Here is a 20,988-nt window from a genome sequence, read left to right on the forward strand (position 1 = left end):
CAGACTTTTCATGCACTTTTCTCCCTGAGAACCTCTCACCTCCCTTAGTCCACCTAGATGGAAGACGAGGCTGGTTCCTTAAAAGGTATGACAAAGGAGAACTATCAAAATGCAGTGCCGATAACCTGAGCCGTATACATATACACATATACATCCGTGTGTCCTGATGTATATACATTACTGTGTGCATATGGGACTTAAAATGTATCCATATTTATCCATACTGTGAGAGAATGCTGCCTTATCCTCCCTTCCCAATTCACAGCCCTCAACTTCCTCAAGCTCTTCCTCATTCTTCTTTAAAAATAAAATCTATCAGTTCAAGGATGAGAAGAAAGGTAACTAGAAAACAGTATATAAAATCTGGGGAAGAACAATCTCGTGAGAAGAGCTAACACGGTAGCCCCTCTGCCCCGAAACACCTTCATTCTGGCCAAATTTGATTGTTATTTACCCTCCTTTTTTGTTACTACCTGAAATAGTCACCATTAGAAGTTTACTCAGCTTACCCAGCACTGTTTCCAAAAGCTGCAAATAGGGTTAGAGAATGGAAGATGTGGGGAAGGGGGTGATACTGCGTAGAAACCCATCGGGAAGTAATGCAGACATTCAGTAGTAGCAGGTGGAGCATGGGATACGGCGGTAACATGACACTGAACAGGTGAGAAAGTGAACTAGGAGACAAATCTTGCCTTTTACAAAGCTGTGTCTTATTCATGCTGCTTTCTACAACAAAAAGAAAGTCTTGAAAATCTCTTCTGCAGCTACCACAAGTGGGCAAGCCTAACATTACTACAAAGGTAGTATTTGCAAGTCAAATATTTTAAGAAAATCTTAACAGTTATCAGCCCCATTTCCTACTGGCCATGCCCCCTAAGTTTTATTTGACAGTGTATTGCTAAAAAGAGGGATTTATAATAATTATCTAAGTTAGAACCTAAGAAGGAATATAAATAGTCCTGAAGAAAACAAAAAGGGCTTTTACTAAAAACGAAGCCGAAAAAAAAAATCAAGCCCTCTAAGTATCTTAAAGCATTTTAGTTTACTCATTTGTTTCACAGTGATTCAAATGAAGTGTTATTTTGGAATATCAAATGTTATATAATAAAGAATTAAGACGAAGTACCACCTTTCATTTGTGTACAGAAAATTTCAAGTTTCTTTTTTGTAAGTTGAAAAATGTTACAAAAATACGTGTTCAAAAGACAAGATTTTTCACTAGGGGGCGCTAAAACCTAAAAATCAGATACCTATGTAAAAGTTTTGAATTTTTAAAATGCATCCTTTCATAGGTACTATAACATCATAAACACTTTTCACCTACATTGGTTTATATGTGAAATTCACCACCTCAACAAAAAATTGGGAAATGCCTACGTGAACAAACTAAACAAACAAAAAAAACCCCCCTATCTTCTGGATTATTTTCTGTATTTTAAAAGAAAACAAAATTGTTACAACTTTGAACAAAACGTGCCATTTTATTTAGCTAATTTTTATACCCTTTTGACCCATTAACAAGTTAATACCAGCTTCTGAGAACAGGGAACAGTTTTATAAAACATTTTTTGAATATCCTTTAGGGAGAAAAAGAGACTTTAGCAGTGATTGGGAGAAACAGGAAATTTATTATTATAAGATAGTTATAGTTATCTCTATTTTTCTATAAGGCTTTACACCCGTAATAAAGGAATAACATCAGGATCCTAAATGGCCTATAGTATACCAAGCAAAAATTATACTAACAGCATCTCAGACAGAAATAATTCTTATATCTGAAAACTATTAAATTACCGCTCAGCTTTCTTTCTCCAAGTTAAGTAACTTTTACACTTGTTTTTGTTTGTGTAAAGCAACACTGTAGCTTGCATACTTAAAGCTAACTAGTTACCTTTCTGTATATTCCTTTATTTTAAAAGAAAAGTAAAAATCACAAAACATGCTCAATCTTGACTATCGACTGCTCATGACAACACTCTGAATTTGGGTTAGTTTCTTTCTTTTTAGGTGTATTATGGTAAAGCTCAAACTACATTTACCAGGGTCATTTTGAATTTAATTTTTAACTTTCATATACATGTCAATCTATCGATTGTGTTTGCAGATAAGTATTTGATTCTAGATTATTACTAGGATGTATCTAGAAGAAATGTTTAAAAATGCCCAAATCAGTTGTCATGACAACCTCAGTCAGACAATGATCCCGTAACATACAGTCATTCATTCATTCAATTTATGTATGTATTCATTCAAAAAGTGCTTATTGAGAGCCGGTAATGTGCTCAGCAATATTCAAAGTACTAGTGATACAGCAGTCCTCAAAACAAAACCCTTGCCCTCCTGGAGTTCATCTTCCATAGAGGAGAGACAACAGACAAGATATGAGAAGATAAAGCTTAACTGGGAGGGTTGATATTAATAAATAACAGGTGGCTGAGGGAGGATTCTCATGATAAGGTGACATCTGAGCAGAAATCTGAACAAAGTGAGGTAAGGCCGAAAGACCACTCCGTCCAAAGGCCCTGGGGAGAAGTGTGCCTCATGTATTCAAGCAAGCGAGGAGATCCATGTACTAGATCAGAGTGAAAGGAAGAAGAAATGACAGGATCTAACACTGGGGTATGGTGAGCATTAAAGCGCATTCTGGGTTACAGTAAAGACTCTGCATTTTATTCTGACCGAGTTAGGAAACCACTCTCAATTTTGCTGCTCTAGTCAGTTCTTCTAACAGCAATGAAATTTGTACCTCAGGAATAAAGCATATATTCCCATCTCCTTTGGTGATCATTATGTAATATATAAACACAATATTCATCAATAAATAACTCCAAGACTATAAACCATAAAACAATACATACTCTGTTCGTGTTTCTGGATCACTATCACAGGAGTGACACATGGCACTGAAGCGAGATACAAAAAAATCATAACGTCTATGATAGGACGGTGTGTCTTCTTCAATATTTGCAAATTTGACAAACTAAAAAAATAATAAGATGTATTATCACCTTTTTGACAGTGTGGAACAAACACATTTACTTTCATTCATTATTTGTTACATCGAAAAGAAATATCCAAGTAAAAAGCAAACGAAATATGAAATATCATAAATGCCACATATATACGAAAGGAAGTTTTTGATAATGAACTTTACCTAATCAAGAATATAGCGTTATGAACATCAAATATAACTTTGTGATGCAGTCTCTTTTGAGTGAGCCCACTCTCCCAAGAGCTCTCATTCTAAAGCCCTTCTGCATTTCCTGGATGCTGACTGTGTTTCCATGACAACCTCAGTCAGGCCCAAACCTTCAGGGAATTTTATTTCTTAAATCTCAGGTAGGAAATCTTGACAGTTGTTACATAACACATGAATGAATAATATTTATACAAATGAGACGGGACAAGAAAAAAGGGCCCTAAACTGAAGAGAACCAACTCAATATAGAAGAAGAAATACTGAGATGGTAAAATTTATTCTACCTCTTTTCTAAAGATTAAAAAAAGAGAGAGATCCATATGTTTAGGAAATCTTACATATCCTACATGAGTCACAGGCCTAGCCATATGATTCCTTAATATGTACTCTTCTTTTCTTATTTGCTTTCTCATTTATTCAGTAATTTATTACTTCTAAAATAGCCTAAAGCTGTCCTGGAAACAAAACTAAAGTAAGCATAGAATAAATTTGAAAAAATAAAATTATGATACTAAAAGTATTTTAAATTAATTCAGCCAGAGCCAAGTCATCTGTTTTAAATTATAATTTCATGATTCATATTATCTAGAAAAAGACCACAAATACCACACCTGGTAGAGATGAAACTGACATTCATTACCTACTCTGTACCATATTCTGTACTAGGTGTTTTCACGTGAGTTCTTATTTAATCATTCCTACAATCCTGTAAAGAATGTGTCATCATCCCCATTTTACAGACAGGAACACTGAAATTCAGAAGTTAAATTGCCTGCCCAAAATGACACTGTGAGTAAATGGTGAAACTGGCATTACAGTTCAGGGGTTTGATTCCAATTTTCAAGATTCCATACTACACACTGACCATATGAAGAGTTTCAGAAAATATTAAGCCAAATATTTGTATTTTTCATAAAAAGAAACTTTGAATGACACCAGGAAATGCTCAAAAAACGTGAATGATAAAAACACATACAAGTGTATATACAATATGTTCCCCATTTTCTAAAATATATTTTAAAAAGAAATTAAAATAGTAAAGGACTACTTCTGGATACTGAAATTACAGGTATCTTTAACTTGTTTACTCTTTCAGATTTTCTTGCATTTTCCAAACTTGCTACCAAAAATCACATATTAAATTAGAAAAAAATTAATCAGAAATTTTAAAATTTGGCCATTAAAATGTTAAATTGTTCTAGAAATTTTTTAGGAGAAACTTTATTCTCTTTTCACTTACTGAAAGTCACAAATACTCAAGTACAATCTGAGTGATCATTTACAGAAGCGTCTCCTATCACCCTTTGGCATAAAGAACAGAATAAAACATGTGCGGCTATGTTCCAGGGAAGTGCATAAAATATTATCTTCCTTCCCAATTTTATGGAAAAGCTCTTCTAATTCCTGTAACTCTGGGAGCTCTCTAACAAATTCTAAGCCTATACACCCTGTGCTAAGAAGAATCAATAAAAAGAAAGGTATTATCATTATAGACTTCTTATCATACGTAGGAGTGGGAAAAAATGAGACAGTATGGCGCAGAGATTAGGAATGGATTCTGTTAGAGGGCTCTGGATTTGGATCCTGGATTTACTAACAAAATATGTGACCCGTGAAATGGAATATTTAACTTACAGGGCTGTTGAGAAGTTCAAATGAGAACCAAACAAAAGTTAGCACAAGGCCTTGCTACTTTCTCCCCCTCTGAGCTCAGTGCTCTGTGATGACCCAGATAGGTGTGGGAGTGGGAGGGAGGTCCAAGAGGGAGGGGATATATGTATACATATAGCTGATTCACTTCGTCGTACAGCAGAAACTAACACAACATTGTAGAGCAATTATGCTCCAATAAAAAAAAATTTAAGTGAAGAGCTAGATATGTTTTAAAAGGTACAACAAAAGGCAGCAGCATTGTGATCTTAGATGTAGTTTCTCACAGTAAGCACTATTAAATTTTCGACCCAATAAACTTTGTCGTGGGGACTGTCCTGTGCATTACGTATAGCATGTTTAGCAGCACGCCCAGCATCCTAGAAGGCACTAGCACTCCCCCAACCCCAGGTGTGAAAAATCAAAAACGTCTCCAGACACTGCCAAACGTCCAGTGAGGGTTAGTGAGGGGGGAGAACTGTCCCTGGTTGAGAATCACTGCTTTAGTGTAGTGAATGGTTTAAATGACTGGGCCCTATGGACAACTGTCAACAATAGTTAAAGAAAAGGTAAAGATTAGCAAAAGGCTTGAGAAAAGTGAGATGCATCAACTGAATACAAGAGGAAGAAAAAAAGGAAAGTAACCTCTGTTTTTCCTAGATTTTAATCCACAAAAATGACAGTGTACTTATATAACACAAGCTTTGGAGTAGGAAAGGCCTAGCACTGAATCCCTGTTATATAACACTATTATTTCACTATGTCTTTGGACATGTTATTTAGCTTCAATTCCTCATCTGTAAAATGGGAATAATACTTCTAAGCTTGAAGGTTTTTTGTGAGAATTAAATGACATAATGTATATGAAGTATCTAACATATACTATATTATTTCTTTTAAAAAACATGAACCAATGTTGCAGAGTGTTAACATTTATTGCTATTATGTATTATTATTTATAACAATAATTATGTATTATCATTTATTGATATATTAACTACTTAACAATTTTCTTGCCTGAATCTGTGTTTATGTGGGTATGCTATATTATTCTCTATACTTTTCTATATTTGAAATAGCTCACAATTTTAAAAAAGGGTAAAAACACAAAGTACCTAGCACAATTTCTAAAACAAAGGAGAACCTGAATAAATCCTGTACTGTTATACTCAGTCAGCATCAGCACAAAGTGGCAAATGTCAACAAATTAAAATAAAATGTACAAAGACCACTAATAAATACAAAGGGACTAAATCAGTACCAGTCACGTTTGACAGCTTAGCACCACTAAGGAATTAAAATCAGACTTCCAGGGAATACTATATAAATAATGCTGGCCAAGATAATACAGCATTTCATTTAATACAATTCATTCAAGTCAAAGTAGGTAACTGGAGAATTTTGTCTTTTTCCCAAATGAGTCATTAAAGGAATTCTAATGGCATTGCTGGCTTGAAGTAAAGAAATGTCTGGAGATTTACACTGAAACTCCTTCCCCCACAACCATTAAAAATTAAAACACTTCCCCTAATATATAGGATGGATAAACAACAAGGTACTACTGTATAGCACAGGGAACTATATTCAATATCCTGTGATAAACCGTAATGGAAAAGAATATGAAAAGGTATATTTATATATATATGTATCTATAACTCAGTCCTTTGCTGTACAGCAGAAATTAACACAACATTGTAAATCAACTATACTTCAATAAAATTTTTTAAAAAATTTCCCCTGAACTTTCCTCACCTAAATGTAAAGGAAATAGGAGAAGCATAAGCAGCTATGTTGCCAGAAATGGAGCCTGTCACACCACCTAACTGCACTTGGAAATAGCCAATATTTTCCCTCTGAAACAAATGGACAAAATCATATTAAGGGCTTTTTAATGAGGATTTTATTTACATACTCTTGCTTCAAAAAAAGAAAAACATTATATTACTACCAACAATAACTAACAGTGCCAAACACTGCTCTAAGAACTTTATTTGTATTAACTCATATCACACAACAGGAGTACCAAGATCGGTACTATTATTATCTTCATTTCACAGATGAAAAACTAAGGCAAGGAGAGGTTAAATAACTTGCCCAAGATACACAGCTAGAAAGTGTCACAGGCATAATTCAAAGAAAGGCAGTCGAACCCTAGAATCCATGCTGTCAGTCACCCCCTACACTTCCTAACCACAAAACAGTTATCTATAAACAATAGCAGGTAGTATATGACTCTGTTATTTGTTGATAAAAATCTGGATGGGAACATATAGATTGGTTGAATGCCTGAAAGCTTCCTCAGAGATGAAGTTGGAACTGAAAGACTGAAGGTTATACAATGAAACTAAAGACAAGAGGAGAAAGGTTATCACTGTATTTTATTTTCTTTATTAGATATGCCTTCCCCAACCCCACACATGTTTAACGAACTATGGTTCCGGATAAAAGAAAATGAATGCTGTTAGCAGAAATAGTTCAGAAGTAGTATAAGAAGGCCTGGGGGAAAAGAAAAGCCTTCCATTTATGGCCAACTGAGTTTCTGTTGTTCCTTATGATTGGTTAACATCCCAGATTTCAAAAGCAGCGACAATAAAAACTAGAGACAAAATGTTCTAATCATCTACCACTGTACTGGTTGTCCAAATGCCCTGACCAGAACATCTGCTTCTACCAGATAGACACTCTAAAAAGAGTTAATCCAAGTTATGCTAATTAAACTTAAAATTAGAGAATAGTTTTACTCACAGAATTTGTTCCAAGAACTTGAAGCTTTGGTTCCCCTGATTCCAGCAGCTTTGCTACCATATGAAGAAAGCTTTCTACAAATGGCTTGATGCTTTGAGAATGGCAGGCCATAAGAAGTTGGTCCAATGCCTCCATAGCAATTAAAACATACCTAAATATAAGAGAAAAATAATGTCAGCACATCTCTAGCTCTCTTAATTCTCCTAATCACTTTCATAGGGATAATTAAAATAAGTTTACTTAAATGCACAGAGCACAGAAAGGCAAATTTAGCAGCTTCTAAGTGAGATCCTAATCTTCACACAACACAAATGATCTTGAGATTATAAAATAATCCTCATGTGGAAGTATACAGAAACTATACTGTACTATCCCATTTTCTCCTGCTCACCAAAAACTCTCCCAGAGCTTCTTTAACATTACCTTCATGTGAATTTTTTTGTAAACACAAATATTCTCCATTTTCCAGGCTTTTAACCACATTTCTTTGCATCCAACCCAAAAGTTATTATAAGAAATGTGCCTAAATTTCTAACACAATCTATTTGTATTTGTAAATATGAGTATATAAAACAGTATCAGCAATATTATAAGGAAAGGTATCATACATTTTACCATATAATTCATCAGATTTTAAAGCTTGTACTAAAAATTAAAATTCAGACTTCAGATAACTTTGCTTGAACAGTCAACTATAAAAACTACTTGTATCAAGACTCACATTTGTATCAAATGCTCTAAATGGTAACAATGCAGAAGTAGAGAAAGCCAGTATAGCACTTGGAGAAAGGAATACTCTAAGAAACTAGTATCATAAAATGACAATATGGAAAAGTATTTATAAACCAAATTGCAAAGTTACTGCTGTTCAAGCACAGAGAATGGATTAAGATGGCAGACTTTTATTTATAGGTAGATGTATAGCTAGCACAGGTCAAATCAGCATGCTTACATATTCTGAACCTTAAGCCTAACATAGCTCTCTTTTATTGCTCCTCTGATAGGTAAAACTGGAGCTGTGATAAAAATCAGTTCGTTAACAGAATTTCTGATAGTTTTCAATTTTGAGACTGATTTTTAAATTACAGTACTGTGCTGACAGACTAAGGGAATCAATTTCTACTATTTCCATTAGGGAAGTCTTAAAAATTAATGGATACTTAAACAACTCCGTTAAGTAACATGAGTTTATTCTTAAACCTGACCACCAGGAAAGTAATAAAAGCTACAGCATCTATTTGGTATTACACATTTCCTTATATGATATTACAATGTTTTATTCTCCATATGTTATCTTTCCCTGACTAGATGGCAAAATAATTTATAGGATGATTTAGCCTAGGAAGAATTTTCCAAAGATACTATATTAGCAGCAATTAGTTTCCTTACCCAGAACGATGTCTGACAACATCCCTGCTCAACCTTTCTGCCAGGTAAGAACCAATTCGATCCAGTTTCTCTGGAGCAGACACAGCATAAAATGTCAATTTCTCCATATCAGCTTTAACAAGGCCATCCTAAAAATAAAAATAAAAAAAAGTGAAATAGGTTATATTTATATTTTCATGCTTATTTTTTGTATTTCTAAGTGTTGCCTGCTTCACATTTCCCCTTTTTGGATTGGTAATTAATCCATATTTATGCTGAACCTTCCTGGATATAGCCTCTTAAGAGCTAATCACCATTCTGGATATGTAGAATTTTCAAAAAGTTAAATAAATGCCCCATTTAGGAAAAGCATTTAAATATGCTTTCACAAGAAATGGATTATTCTAACACCTTCCTTTACAGAAAAATAGCTCAATTAACTGCATATAGTATGTAAGGAATAGAATATATTTTATTCTATATAAGAATATAAGAAAAGGTTTGGTTATTTGTTCCCCTCATTAGAGCACTCTTTGAAGGCAGAGACTATGACATGTCGACCTCTGCCCTCTCGGTATCTACTGTTGGACGTGTTCTGGATATACCACAAGATTTGTTCGTTTAATAAATTAAAAATAAGAAATGTAGTCAATTGGGTTTATGGTTGCCATATGTATGCAAGGTTCATGTAAATCTTTCCTTTTCCTTAAACCTTATTTTACAGATTGCTATTTAAGTAAATCTTATCTAAATACTTGGCAAAAATAAAGATTCTTTCTGTAACCATTCTCTAATTTACCTGCCACCACTCCCATGATCAAAAGTGTTCAAAGCTCCCTCACTGCCTGTAAGTTACAGGGGATAAAGCAGGTGCCTTGTCTGTCATTCACATTCCTCCCTAATCTGCGCTCCACCTATCTTCAGTAATCGTATGTTCCAGATTCCTTAAGGAAATGATCTGAATATTCAGTCTATTAAATGATACTTCTGAAACTTCCAATCGGGAATTGTGTACAATTATCACTCATTACACTTCAATTAGGCTATAGGCACCTTCATTTGAAGGCTCTTGTTCGCAAAGGTATCTCTTACTTTACCATGATTTTTCTCTTGCCGGCAACAAAGAGACTAATCTCTGCTTCTCCAGATGGTGTACATCCTTCAGAGTTCAGCAAATTACATTTCTTCTGAGAATGCTTCACAGAGATTGCCAACCCATGTGATACCTCCCTGATATAAAGGCAGAAACTTTACCACCTGTTTTACTTAACATTTTTCTTACTGATTTATGCATTGTGATTTAATATTTAGTATGCTTTCGCTTTATAGCAGTCAAATGGATGGAAAGCTTCTTAAAGGCAGGTACCATATCTTAGAGTTATTTATATGCCATAAATTATCCAGGATATCTCGCAGGCAAAATATTTAATTGATAGGCCTCCTACAAATTGCTGAATATTTAAATCAGATTTGATTAAAAATGAGGTGTATCTCATAAATTAATATCAAGATAACCAAAAGGTTTCTAGGGTTGGCTACATTTTAAAATAAAGCAACTTCTGGAAGTCAAACCCATGTAACACTTTTTTGTCCCTATCCAGTTAACACTAGACTAAAGGAGTCTTGGAAAATTTAAGATAGTGTCAAACAAAATCAATCAAAGACAACTGCTTTGAAACCAGTCGTCTTCCACAATAAAGTAACTTTTATAAAAAATTAAAAAGCACTTAAGTAAAAAGAGAACAAACTCTGCCTGGAATATTCTCCCTTTACTTCTCAATTCTCTTCTGAAAATTGTGTGGCCAACCCTATTTATTCTTTGGATCTTAGCCTAGATTTCATTTCCTTCAGGTCTTTCTTCTCCCAAGCCCAGATTAGATATCATTCCTACCTACTCCAGCAGTACCCTGTACTTATTTCTCTATCACAACATATTCTTTCACACAATATTGTAATTGCCAATTTACTTGTCTAGGAGCTTGGCGAGAGCAGAAGACCAAGTCTGTATTCACAGTTGTGTTCTTTTGGCATTTCATACAAATGATCTGACACTAGTTCATAAATTTTTGGTAAGTGAGTATTACTTGAATTTAGGAACTATACAGACTAAAGAACATCATCCGTCCATCATTCTGAATTTATGCTTTAATCTAAGAAAAGAATCTGAAAGTCAGACAAGCAAGCATGGATCATTTAAAGGTTAAAAAAAAACAGAGTAGTATAAAAATAGTAGTGTACATAATGAGATTTGGGAGTAAAAGTAGAGAAATGAAATTAGGGAAACCTTTAGGGAGGTCAGCAGGGGGGAAGGATGGGTCAGCAAAGAGAAGGATCAGTAGATGTAGATCAAATTACTTTTGGATCTTCAGGGAATATGTTGTCCACCAGGCGTTTGTAGCGAGGACGCAAAGCTGAACAGCAGCAACACACTCCTGTTCAAAAAGAATAAAATCACAAAGTACAGAGATTAATCGTATTGTAAACTGACCTAGAAATTCAAGTTTCTGAATATTTATGGGTTATTTAAAATAAAGGGGGAAAGTTCAAACAGCCAGAAATAGAAAAAGGCATGCAAATTCAATTATTACTTAAGAAGTGAAAAAGTTAAATTTCTCCTCCCCTCCCCAAAGACACCAGGTCAAAATGAACATGCTAATTAATTACTCCAAAGTTTCAAACCAAACTGTTCAAAATGTTTTGGGGCATGTGTGTGTGTACACACATGCATGCACATTCACATAAAACCTGCCCAATTCATCCTATAAAGCATATACACAACTGGTACCCCACCTTGCCTCCCTTCTGGTCTCATTTCCTACTACTCTCTGCAGCCCCTACCCCTACCTCCACCTCTCTCACCCCCACTTTTCCTGCCCAGCCCCATCCACTCAGCTCCAGCTACAATGGTCTTAAAATGGCAGTTCGCTCCTAGTGTAGCTGGTGAAAACAGTTAACACCTGTATCTATATGATGCATCATACAAAGGAACCACAAGAGTGAGGGAGAATCAACATCAAGGGAAAGTCCAGGAATTTCAAAAAATGCTCAAAGGCTGCTCTATACATTTTCAGTTGCTGGCATCTTGGAAAGGGTCAAGGATTTGGATTAGAAGACCTGGGTTCATTCCAATTGTTTCACTTGAATGGCTACATGACCTTGGGTAAGGCACATCAACTCTCTGGAAAGAACTATGTAAGTAGGAGGGATCCATTTTCTTGTCCTACAAACTAATAACTTAATGGGAATGTTGGTCTTGAGCCATTATAAAATTCTTCCCATGATTTATGAAACTGGAGTATGTGTGTCTGTGTGTAAGTGTGCACTTGTATGTATTTAGAAACCAAGATATGGTATGAGAGAACACTTAAGCTAGAAGTTAAGAGAACGCAGACTTAAGCAGACTTCTATTATCTTATTGAGTAATGTTATTCAACAGACAACTTCTCCAGACCTCACTCTGCTCATGAAGTATACATGACTCATGCATGCAGTCATATACCACGTCAAGTTAAGTGCCCAACAGGCCAAAACATGTAAGACTGAGTCCAGATTTGTCATAGAATGGAGCCATTACATTGATAAAAACAAGACAGAATTAAGACAAGTACAGCATCTTTAGTTATCATAAAGCAGTGTGCGTACATTATTTAACATTTCCAGCAAATCTGTTAGGTATTTTATCACTACTACTTTACAAGAGTGGAAACTGTAGCAGAACTGACCAAGTAACTTACTCAACAGCAATGGCTGGGTGAGAATCCAATGTCTAACTCTGAAACCTCATGCTCTTTCCACAAACCCAGAGATATTGGTGGTCAAATCAATCAACATCCAAATATTTCATCTGCACCTGCTATGTCCCTAGCCACCATCAGTGGCTAGATGCCACAGATACAAGAAAGTATAAGAGACAAGATCCCTGCCCTTGAGAAGTTCATAAACTTGTTATTAAAAAAAATAGTGAATAATTCAGCAATATATACATAGGCACTACATGCTGATAATGTAAAATGTTATACATTGTTCAGGATGTTTTCTACTTTAATAGAAGAAAAAATTCCAAAGAGTCCATTAGGGAATTTTTTTCAGACTAACACCAAAATACCTGAACTCTTTTTAAAGTTCAAAAGCAAAACACAGGCTAGATTACTAGAAAGAAAAACAAGGGTAAAAGCCAAGTAAGCAAAAGTCATATCTCTGTGTCAACTATACCTAATATAAAAATACTTCAGATGAATATTAATACACTGAAATAAATTAAAATCAAATATGTATCAAGTGATTAACTTATATAGGGCACTGAGCTAGGAACTGCAATGATGAAAGAAGCTTATAACCTGGTAAGAAGATTAGTATGAATACTCTGCTATCACTAACACAAGGCCAAATATAGTAAATTCAAATTGCTATTATGGCAAAGAGAGAATGGAACTGAAAAACAAGTCCCAAAGCTTCAAGTTTCCTGTCAGAATGGTAAATTATGTAATTTTCAATAGGTAAGAAAGAATTCTTAATAAGGTATTATGTCTCACATTGATACTTTCTGATATTATACACTGCTTTTAGTTTAAAGAGGCTTCCAAAAACTGGGGACTTGAAATACACATAATATCCAGTTCCCACTTTCAGGAAGCTTAGGTGTACTGGAAGAGACAGATGAGTAAAAAGACATAGGTAGCATGGGGTTAAAGGGCAGGGGCTCCGGGGTCAGACAGACCGTGGTGAACCCAAGGTCTCTCACTGTCCACCTAGGAAGGCACGTTACCTTCTCTTATTTTACCTACATTTCCTTATCAGTTAAATGGGTGTAATAACGCCTTCTTCATATTTATTGGGAAAATGAAATAAAACTATATGTAAAGTTCTTATTAAGGGTGTAATACACAGTAAGCATTCAATAAAATGGTAGTTATTACTAGTAACGCTGTAAGTACTTATAATCGGGGTAAGCAGAGGTGCTTGAGGGCCCTTGAGATAGTATTGCCAACAACGTGACAACCTTTGCTGAGAATTAATCATCTAAAACTCCAACAAATTTTACATGTGGTTCACAACAAGCCTTCAATAACAAGAGGAGAACCAGTGGGGTAACTGCTGTTTTCTGAATGTGATGTGTGCAGCACTACACTAAGTAATTTACAGCATCATTCATGTACTCCTACGGCAGCTCTCTGAGGTGCTATTTTCACCTTTGTGTGATAAACGAGAAAACAGAGGCTAAGGGAGGCCCATTTGTCCCATATCATACAGCCGGTAAGGAGAGGAGCTGAGATTCCAAGCAGATCTGATGACTTTAAAGGGTAACTGCCACTCTGAATTCAAGTACCAGACAATTTCTAAATTACTTTAAACATTTTAGCTCTCCACAAACCACTACCCATGAACATGACTGCAGGAATGAGTCTGGCTAACAGATGAGGAATGCACTGCCATGGAGGGAAATAAACAATCACAGTGAGCTTCTCCAGGAGGTTCAAAACGAAACAAAACAAAAACAACTTCTTGACCACTTACTATGCATGAAAACTTACCAACTATAGAGAAGACAGATGAAACTAGATTTGAAAGCTTCAATTTACTCAGGTTTCTATAAAATGATAACATACTGAAGGTAATACAAGGTGAAAGTGAGTGGTAACAGTAATCACAAAAGAACTCTATTTTAAATAAGACAATTCTGTACTTATAAACACCACAAGAACAAGTAAAATAAAATCATTGGACCTACTGAGGCACAGAAATGTGGGTGACTCCCTTGCTGAAGTCAGTTCATAAGGCTTTTCGAGTTCAGCTGCAGGTACCTGAACATAGTCCTTCATGTTGTAGGAGACGATTTTCTAGCTGATCTTCCTGCTTAGATCCTTTTACCTACTGTGCAGGAAGCGCCTAGTTCACTTTACTTGTAATTAATTAGCAGAAGGTTCTAATACACTGTAACTTAGCTAACGTGTTGACATCAAATATAAAGCTATGGAGAACTTGATAATATCCCTATCAAATTCTGCTGACAAGGCCAAACAGCTTAAACAAGATACTATTAAAGTATTGTATTGCTAGTTTACTAAATATAGATTTTCATATAGTTTGAATAAGAAAATAAACTTATATGGTTTTCTTAAAGCATTCCTTTAATTCCTCCTCATCCTAGCTTCTGATCCCTTCCAACAAACTCCTCAGTTTTCTGCTTCCCAACCTCATCTTGTCCAAAGGAAAAAGGGGCTAAGCATATCACAAGAAAGCCTCAAGCAACTGGCAGGTCTAAGCAATACGAATTCTTCCTTTAAATTTAATTCTAACACATAAAGGACAAGGTAATTCACCATTCTCCTCCTGCAGCATATGGAATTTAGAACCCTACGTATGATATAGCAGGAGGAGAAACAGGAAGTCTCAAGTAGGTAAGTGAACTATGGGAAAATGGAACTGGGGCATAGCTGGAAAGAAAAATTATGACCCAAAAAAAAGTGCCAAGCTGCATATTACAGTGGTGTGCACACAGGCTCATGGGGCAACCTGTTCAATAATGCTCTCTGAGCCTTAGTGAGGAAACAGAAAAATCCTACCCATCTCTCAGGGTTAGGAGTACTAAATCAATATAAAAAATTGCCTGGAATATAGAAGCCACTTTAAAAACATTATATATATATATATATATATATATATAAAAAACCTTTTGGAAATTTTTTTTTTTTTGGTAAATTCTGCTCTCCTAAATTAACCATTTCTTCTTTAAAGACACCCAAGACACCATGTGGATTCACCAGCATCTCCTAGTCCTCGCCTCAGGCAGGAGTGAAATGTATCGACCTCTATCGTCCTCCTTCTTTCATGGTGAGGTGTCAGAAATAATTTCCAACCCGTCCTGATCCAACAGGCATTCACAGAAGGACTTGAGTAGCTGCACAGAAAACCTCATGGCTGAGCTGACAGAAGCCATGGATCGGGGACATGGGCATACAGGGATGCTGGGAGAATTCTGCTTAATGGGGCCAATAATCTAAGTGGTTGGTCCACCGGTGAGGACTCCTAGTTTGTGATGACATTTGCTTTCCTATGCAGCTTTGTAAGTCTGGGAGTTTGGATAATTAATTAAGACCCCTTTTAAAATAAGTTACTTATGCTTTCAACTAACTATATTACCAATGATAATTTAAATCTAACTGGAAATAGTAATATCTCCAGTATTAAATTATTAATAATTACACTATTAAAAAAATAATAATTACAATATTAATGTCTATTATTAAACACCATCATGGCACTGGGTACTTGGGAAAAAGCTATCCTCTAAAACAAAAATAATGAAGTTGAAGAATGTTTAGATCTTATGATGGGAACCAACTGTATGATTTTGAATTAGGTTTGTCTCATGATCTATTAAAGGAGAAATTAACAGTATCTATAACTTCTACAAAACAATTATATTATCTCTGTTAATTCTAACATGTAATGCATTAGGAATTCTCTGGCATATTTAGGGCTTACTAAGTGTCATACTTTCCAATGGGAATGGCTACGATTACTGGATTTTGGTCTTTATGATATTTCTATCATTGTATCTATAACAAATTATTGTACTTATTTATACACATGTCTGTCTTTCCCCCCTGAAGATGAGTCACTCCAACATAAAGCCCATATGGTTTGTTCATTGTTGTGCGTGTCTGGAATATAGCAGACATTCACAAAAAATGTTCCTTCACTAAATGAATTTGGACCCAAAGTTCACTGGTAAACAAAATGAATTTAATATCTGTTGATATGTGCTATAAAAATCAAAATGATAAAGTACACTGTCCACCACAAAATACTAAATAAATGCCAGAACAATGTAATTTCTCCAGCGAACAGCTGACAGTGTCAAATGAATCACTCTAAACAATTCATGCTTTATTTTTAGGCCTAGTGGAAGCTATCAGTAATCAAGGTGAAAAGAGACAGCGTGTTTTTCTATTAGAAGATTTAAAAAATTCACTACTTCAAGACCTCGAGCTCTATGGTATCCAAAGCCCTTTAAAAGAGTCTGCATCAGGGCTTCCCTGGTGGCGCAGTGGTTGAGGGTCCGCCTGCCAATGCAGGGGACACGGGTTCATGCCCCGTTCCAGGAAGATCCCACATGCCGTGGAGCGGCTGGGTCCGTGAGCCATGGCCGCTGAGCCTGCGCGTCCGGAGCCTGTGCTCCGCAACGGGAGAGGCCACAACAGTGAGAGGCCCGCGTATCACAAAAAAAAAAAAAAGAGTCTGCGTCACATATATTCTCTTCAAGGTTAAAATTAAAAGTCAAGTTATTCATTCAGTTAGTGTCAGAACAAGACATTCACTTCATACAATTAAAAGATTTAGTAATATTACAGTCCCACTCACACATATCCCTCCCAAGTACTGAACACTTAATATGCAGATTTACATATACCATACACACACATATAGACACCATATATAAAGCCTGTAATACGGGTGTTATTCCTGCACTTCAACACATGCACAAGGTACTGTGTTAAGAGCCACAGAGGATCAATAAGGTAACTATCTACTTGAAAAGACAAAGGTTTAAAAATTGAAATTTAAAACAAGATTTGGACAACACTGGAGGACAAGGGACATCTAATGTCAAATGGACCACATGGCCATAGGGCCACAGAAGTTGAGAGAAGAGAGAAAGCACTCCCAGGTCAAATGAAGGCAGGTTTTGTGAAGGACATAGGATTTGAGCTGAGGGCTCCCCCTGAAGAACAAGTAGACTGAACTATAAGGATACACTGAAGACAGTGGAGGACAATGACAGGCAGATGGAACAGTGCAAGTTTCACTGCGGAGGACGCTGCATGGAAAACCCAAAAGGCGTTTTCTAATGACCCAGAGCTTAGAAAGGAAGGAACATAGAAGGCGGCACAAAGGAAGCAGCAAAAGGGTTTGGTGACTAATTAGACAGGGGTCAAAGTAAAATGGGAACAAAATAGTCTTATCTTTAGGAAAGTGTTCCTTTTGAAAGGATTCTAATCCATTAGAGGAGTATTTTATTACATGATTCTTTCCGCATGTAATTCTATACGTTCTCTCCTTTCATTCTCAATTTCACTACTTGTTCTTTATTCCCAGGCACATAAACTTCATGGAAAAGAGGACAACAAAGGCAGTAAATGGAATTAAAGTTCCAATTCTTTTTTAAAAGATGGTCTTTCCACTGCATTGCAATACTTGCCTCTACAAAAGGCATAACATGGACAAAACTCTGCACACTTCACAAAACTACTCTGAGGGTTTCCCTGGTGGCGCAGTGGTTGAGAGTCCGCCTGCCGATGCAGGGGACACGGGTTCGTGCCCCAGTCCGGGAAGATCCCACATGCCGCGGAGCGGCTGGGCCCGTGAGCCATGGCCGCTGAGCCTGCGTGTCCGGAGCCTGTGCCCCGCAACAGGAGAGGCCACAACAGTGAGAGGCCCGCGAAACAAAAAAAACAAAACAAAACAAAACAAAACACTACTCTGAGATACTCTCTGTAGGGAAAAAACAGCATTTTGCTGCATCAACTAGTGATCAGTCTGTACTCAACACATTTTTCCCCCACTATCACAATTTTAAAGGAAAAAAATATATTAGGCATTGTCCTACTTACAGTCAATTTACAGATTTATACATAGACTTTACAGTATACTATCATACTTAACTGAAAAAAAATATTACTCAATAGAGTTACACAAGGACAAGAGCAATAAAATACAGAATAATCATGGCTTTTAGAAAATCTAATCCTGCAAGATTGCATTTGAAAACCTTTTGGAATCCTCCTATGAAAAAAAAATACCACAAACATTAAAATAAGGAAATACAATTCTCTATTCATTTCATCTGATGTTGGCTTAGTTTGCAAAACAAATAAGAAAGGATCCACTGGATGACACAGAAACCAGAGCTGCAACAGGAAAACAGGAAAAAAAAAAGTACTCACACCTCTGTCCCCACCACCATTAGGACATAACGTATGGTTCATCCCTACTTCTAAGACCATATGACCAGATGCTGCGTGCCACAGACCTTCTTCAAGTGCACTCAGGGGTGGTCTTGGAAGAGAGTACACAGCGCTCCAGTGTCCCCATCTCCGGAGGTAAGAAATTAGATGAGGCAGAACTGAAAACTGAAATAGTATGTGATTTCCTTTTTTGTTTAATAGATAAAATACTGACTAAAGGTCCTCTATGATAATGTCCGTAGAACTGTTAAGAATTACAAAAGGAATCACATTTTCTCCAGATGTAATTGTTTAAAAAAGCATGTGAACAACAACTTTCCTCTTGAATCCACACCATGGTACTGACTATTATATTGATAATTATTTTGCACAATTAATGTGTTTGGGGGGAAGAGAGAATTATGTAATGGTCAAAGATAAATTTCAGGATTATGATTAAGATAGAGGAAGAAGGGCATAGGGCAAATCAGAGCATGCAAAATTTATAGCGTAACTGAGAAGGTAAAGTACTAAAGCACAAATGCGTTTTAAGAGTCCTATTTAAAACACAGTCTACCAAAAACTCTAGCTGACAAAAAACCCTTTATCTTCAAAAGGAGATTTAACACCCAGCTAGGGAAACAGTTGGCCAAGTAATTGAGGGCTCCGACAGTTTCCATCTCTGTAGTATATTTCAACAAACCAATCTTTGGAGCTTTGTACAAAAACTTACTTTCCACTTCTCAGAGCAAATCTTGGTAAATATGTAATATGACAAAGCTAGCCAAAGAGTACAGGAGTATCCTACATTAAGAAGGAAATGTGTTCTTCAAAGATAAACAAAAACTGAGATCAGGGTATATCTAAATTCCTTTACTATGGAAAAGAACAAAAGAAACTGAACTTACAACTTTCCCTTTAGTTAGAACTTCTTGTAAAGAACCCTTAACATGAACAAATGTTCATGGAACACCATGGAATATTGTTTTTTTATGTGTTCTTGAACATTGTTTTTCTTATATCAATGCCTAGACATAAGCTAATGGCCCAAGAATTCTCTCTCACCCATTTAGAATCCATTTTGAAAGGGCAAAATTTTCTTGAGACAGCCAAAACCTTCTATTGTATAGTTCAAAAATAAGATTAAAATAAGTTAAAAATTCCACATTTAAAAAACACAAAAATTCTCAATAAAAATAAAGGTGCTATTAGTGCTACTTGTTAGAGGACAACAAAACTTCAGGGTCTAGGAATCCTCACATCAGAAATCAAAATACAGAAAGAGCCACTAACATTAACACAGCAAAGACAAACTTAGAGAGCCTCAGAAGGACCTCTATGGATAAGTAAAGGCAAGAACTCCATTTGCAAATCACTGATTCAGATGGTTGTGAGGCCCAGGGATGCTTAGTAATTTAGCATCTCTAGAGTGACTTGAGGATGCTATTAATAATTATGCCAGGACCAGTGATATAAATCTTGGCAGTCACAGGCAACCTAGGACCTAGGATTATCCTTATTCTCTTAGACGGAGTATTGGGACATGTCTAAAGGCATCAAACAAAGTAGACAAGTTTTCAGTTATAGCTACAAAATGAGGAAAAGCAACAACAATCCAGCCAAGGAAGATAAAGAAAAAGGTAAGAAAAAAAAAAAGAAACATAGAACATTGGTTAAAAAAATAATAATAACTTAAGAGTTTACCTGGCTTTAATTTTTCTAGTATATAATAACTACAATCATAATATATCAAATGATGTAATAATTTTTGTTATTAACTGGTAAATTCCCTGCACATCTGTAATTAATGTTCTATCAAATGCCTACTACAGTCAAGGTACGAAGCTAGGGACTGTGATGGGATGTGTGAATAAGTCACAAAACTGGTTCCTAACATGAAGACCTTCAAAATATAACAAAACTGTTTTTTGTTTTTCATTATTTTTTAGATTCCATATATGTGTTAGCATACGGTATCTGTTTTTCTCTTCCTCGGGGCAGGACAGGAATAAAGATGCAGACGTACAAAATGGACTTGAGGACACAGGGATGGGGAAGGGTAAGCTGGGACAAAGTGAG

The 20,988-nt window shown here is 35.9% G+C and overlaps 1 protein-coding gene across 4 annotated transcripts in view; it reads right to left on the reverse strand.

Moving 5' to 3' along the window:
• Positions 1-20,988, reverse strand: part of EFR3A (EFR3 homolog A) — a 175,465-nt gene that overhangs the window by 129,569 nt on the left and 24,908 nt on the right. For 3 of the 4 annotated variants that reach the window (XR_010936122.1, XM_067711239.1, XM_067711238.1), the window contains exons 2-5: positions 11,318-11,394; positions 8,984-9,111; positions 7,595-7,745; positions 2,859-2,980 (exon numbers count right to left, since the gene is read on the reverse strand). Coding sequence is in view for 3 of the 4 variants with exons in the window: in XM_067711239.1 (XP_067567340.1) it covers positions 2,859-2,980; positions 7,595-7,745; positions 8,984-9,111; positions 11,318-11,394 (478 nt within the window). In the remaining variant the exon portion in view is untranslated. Of the gene's footprint in view, positions 1-2,858; positions 2,981-7,594; positions 7,746-8,983; positions 9,112-11,246; positions 11,395-20,988 lie in introns of those variants that run through there. The other variant, XM_067711240.1, reaches the window with a different exon arrangement.

This window comes from Pseudorca crassidens, chromosome 17 (genome assembly GCF_039906515.1).
Source record: "Pseudorca crassidens isolate mPseCra1 chromosome 17, mPseCra1.hap1, whole genome shotgun sequence".
Lineage (NCBI taxonomy): Eukaryota > Metazoa > Chordata > Mammalia > Artiodactyla > Delphinidae > Pseudorca > Pseudorca crassidens.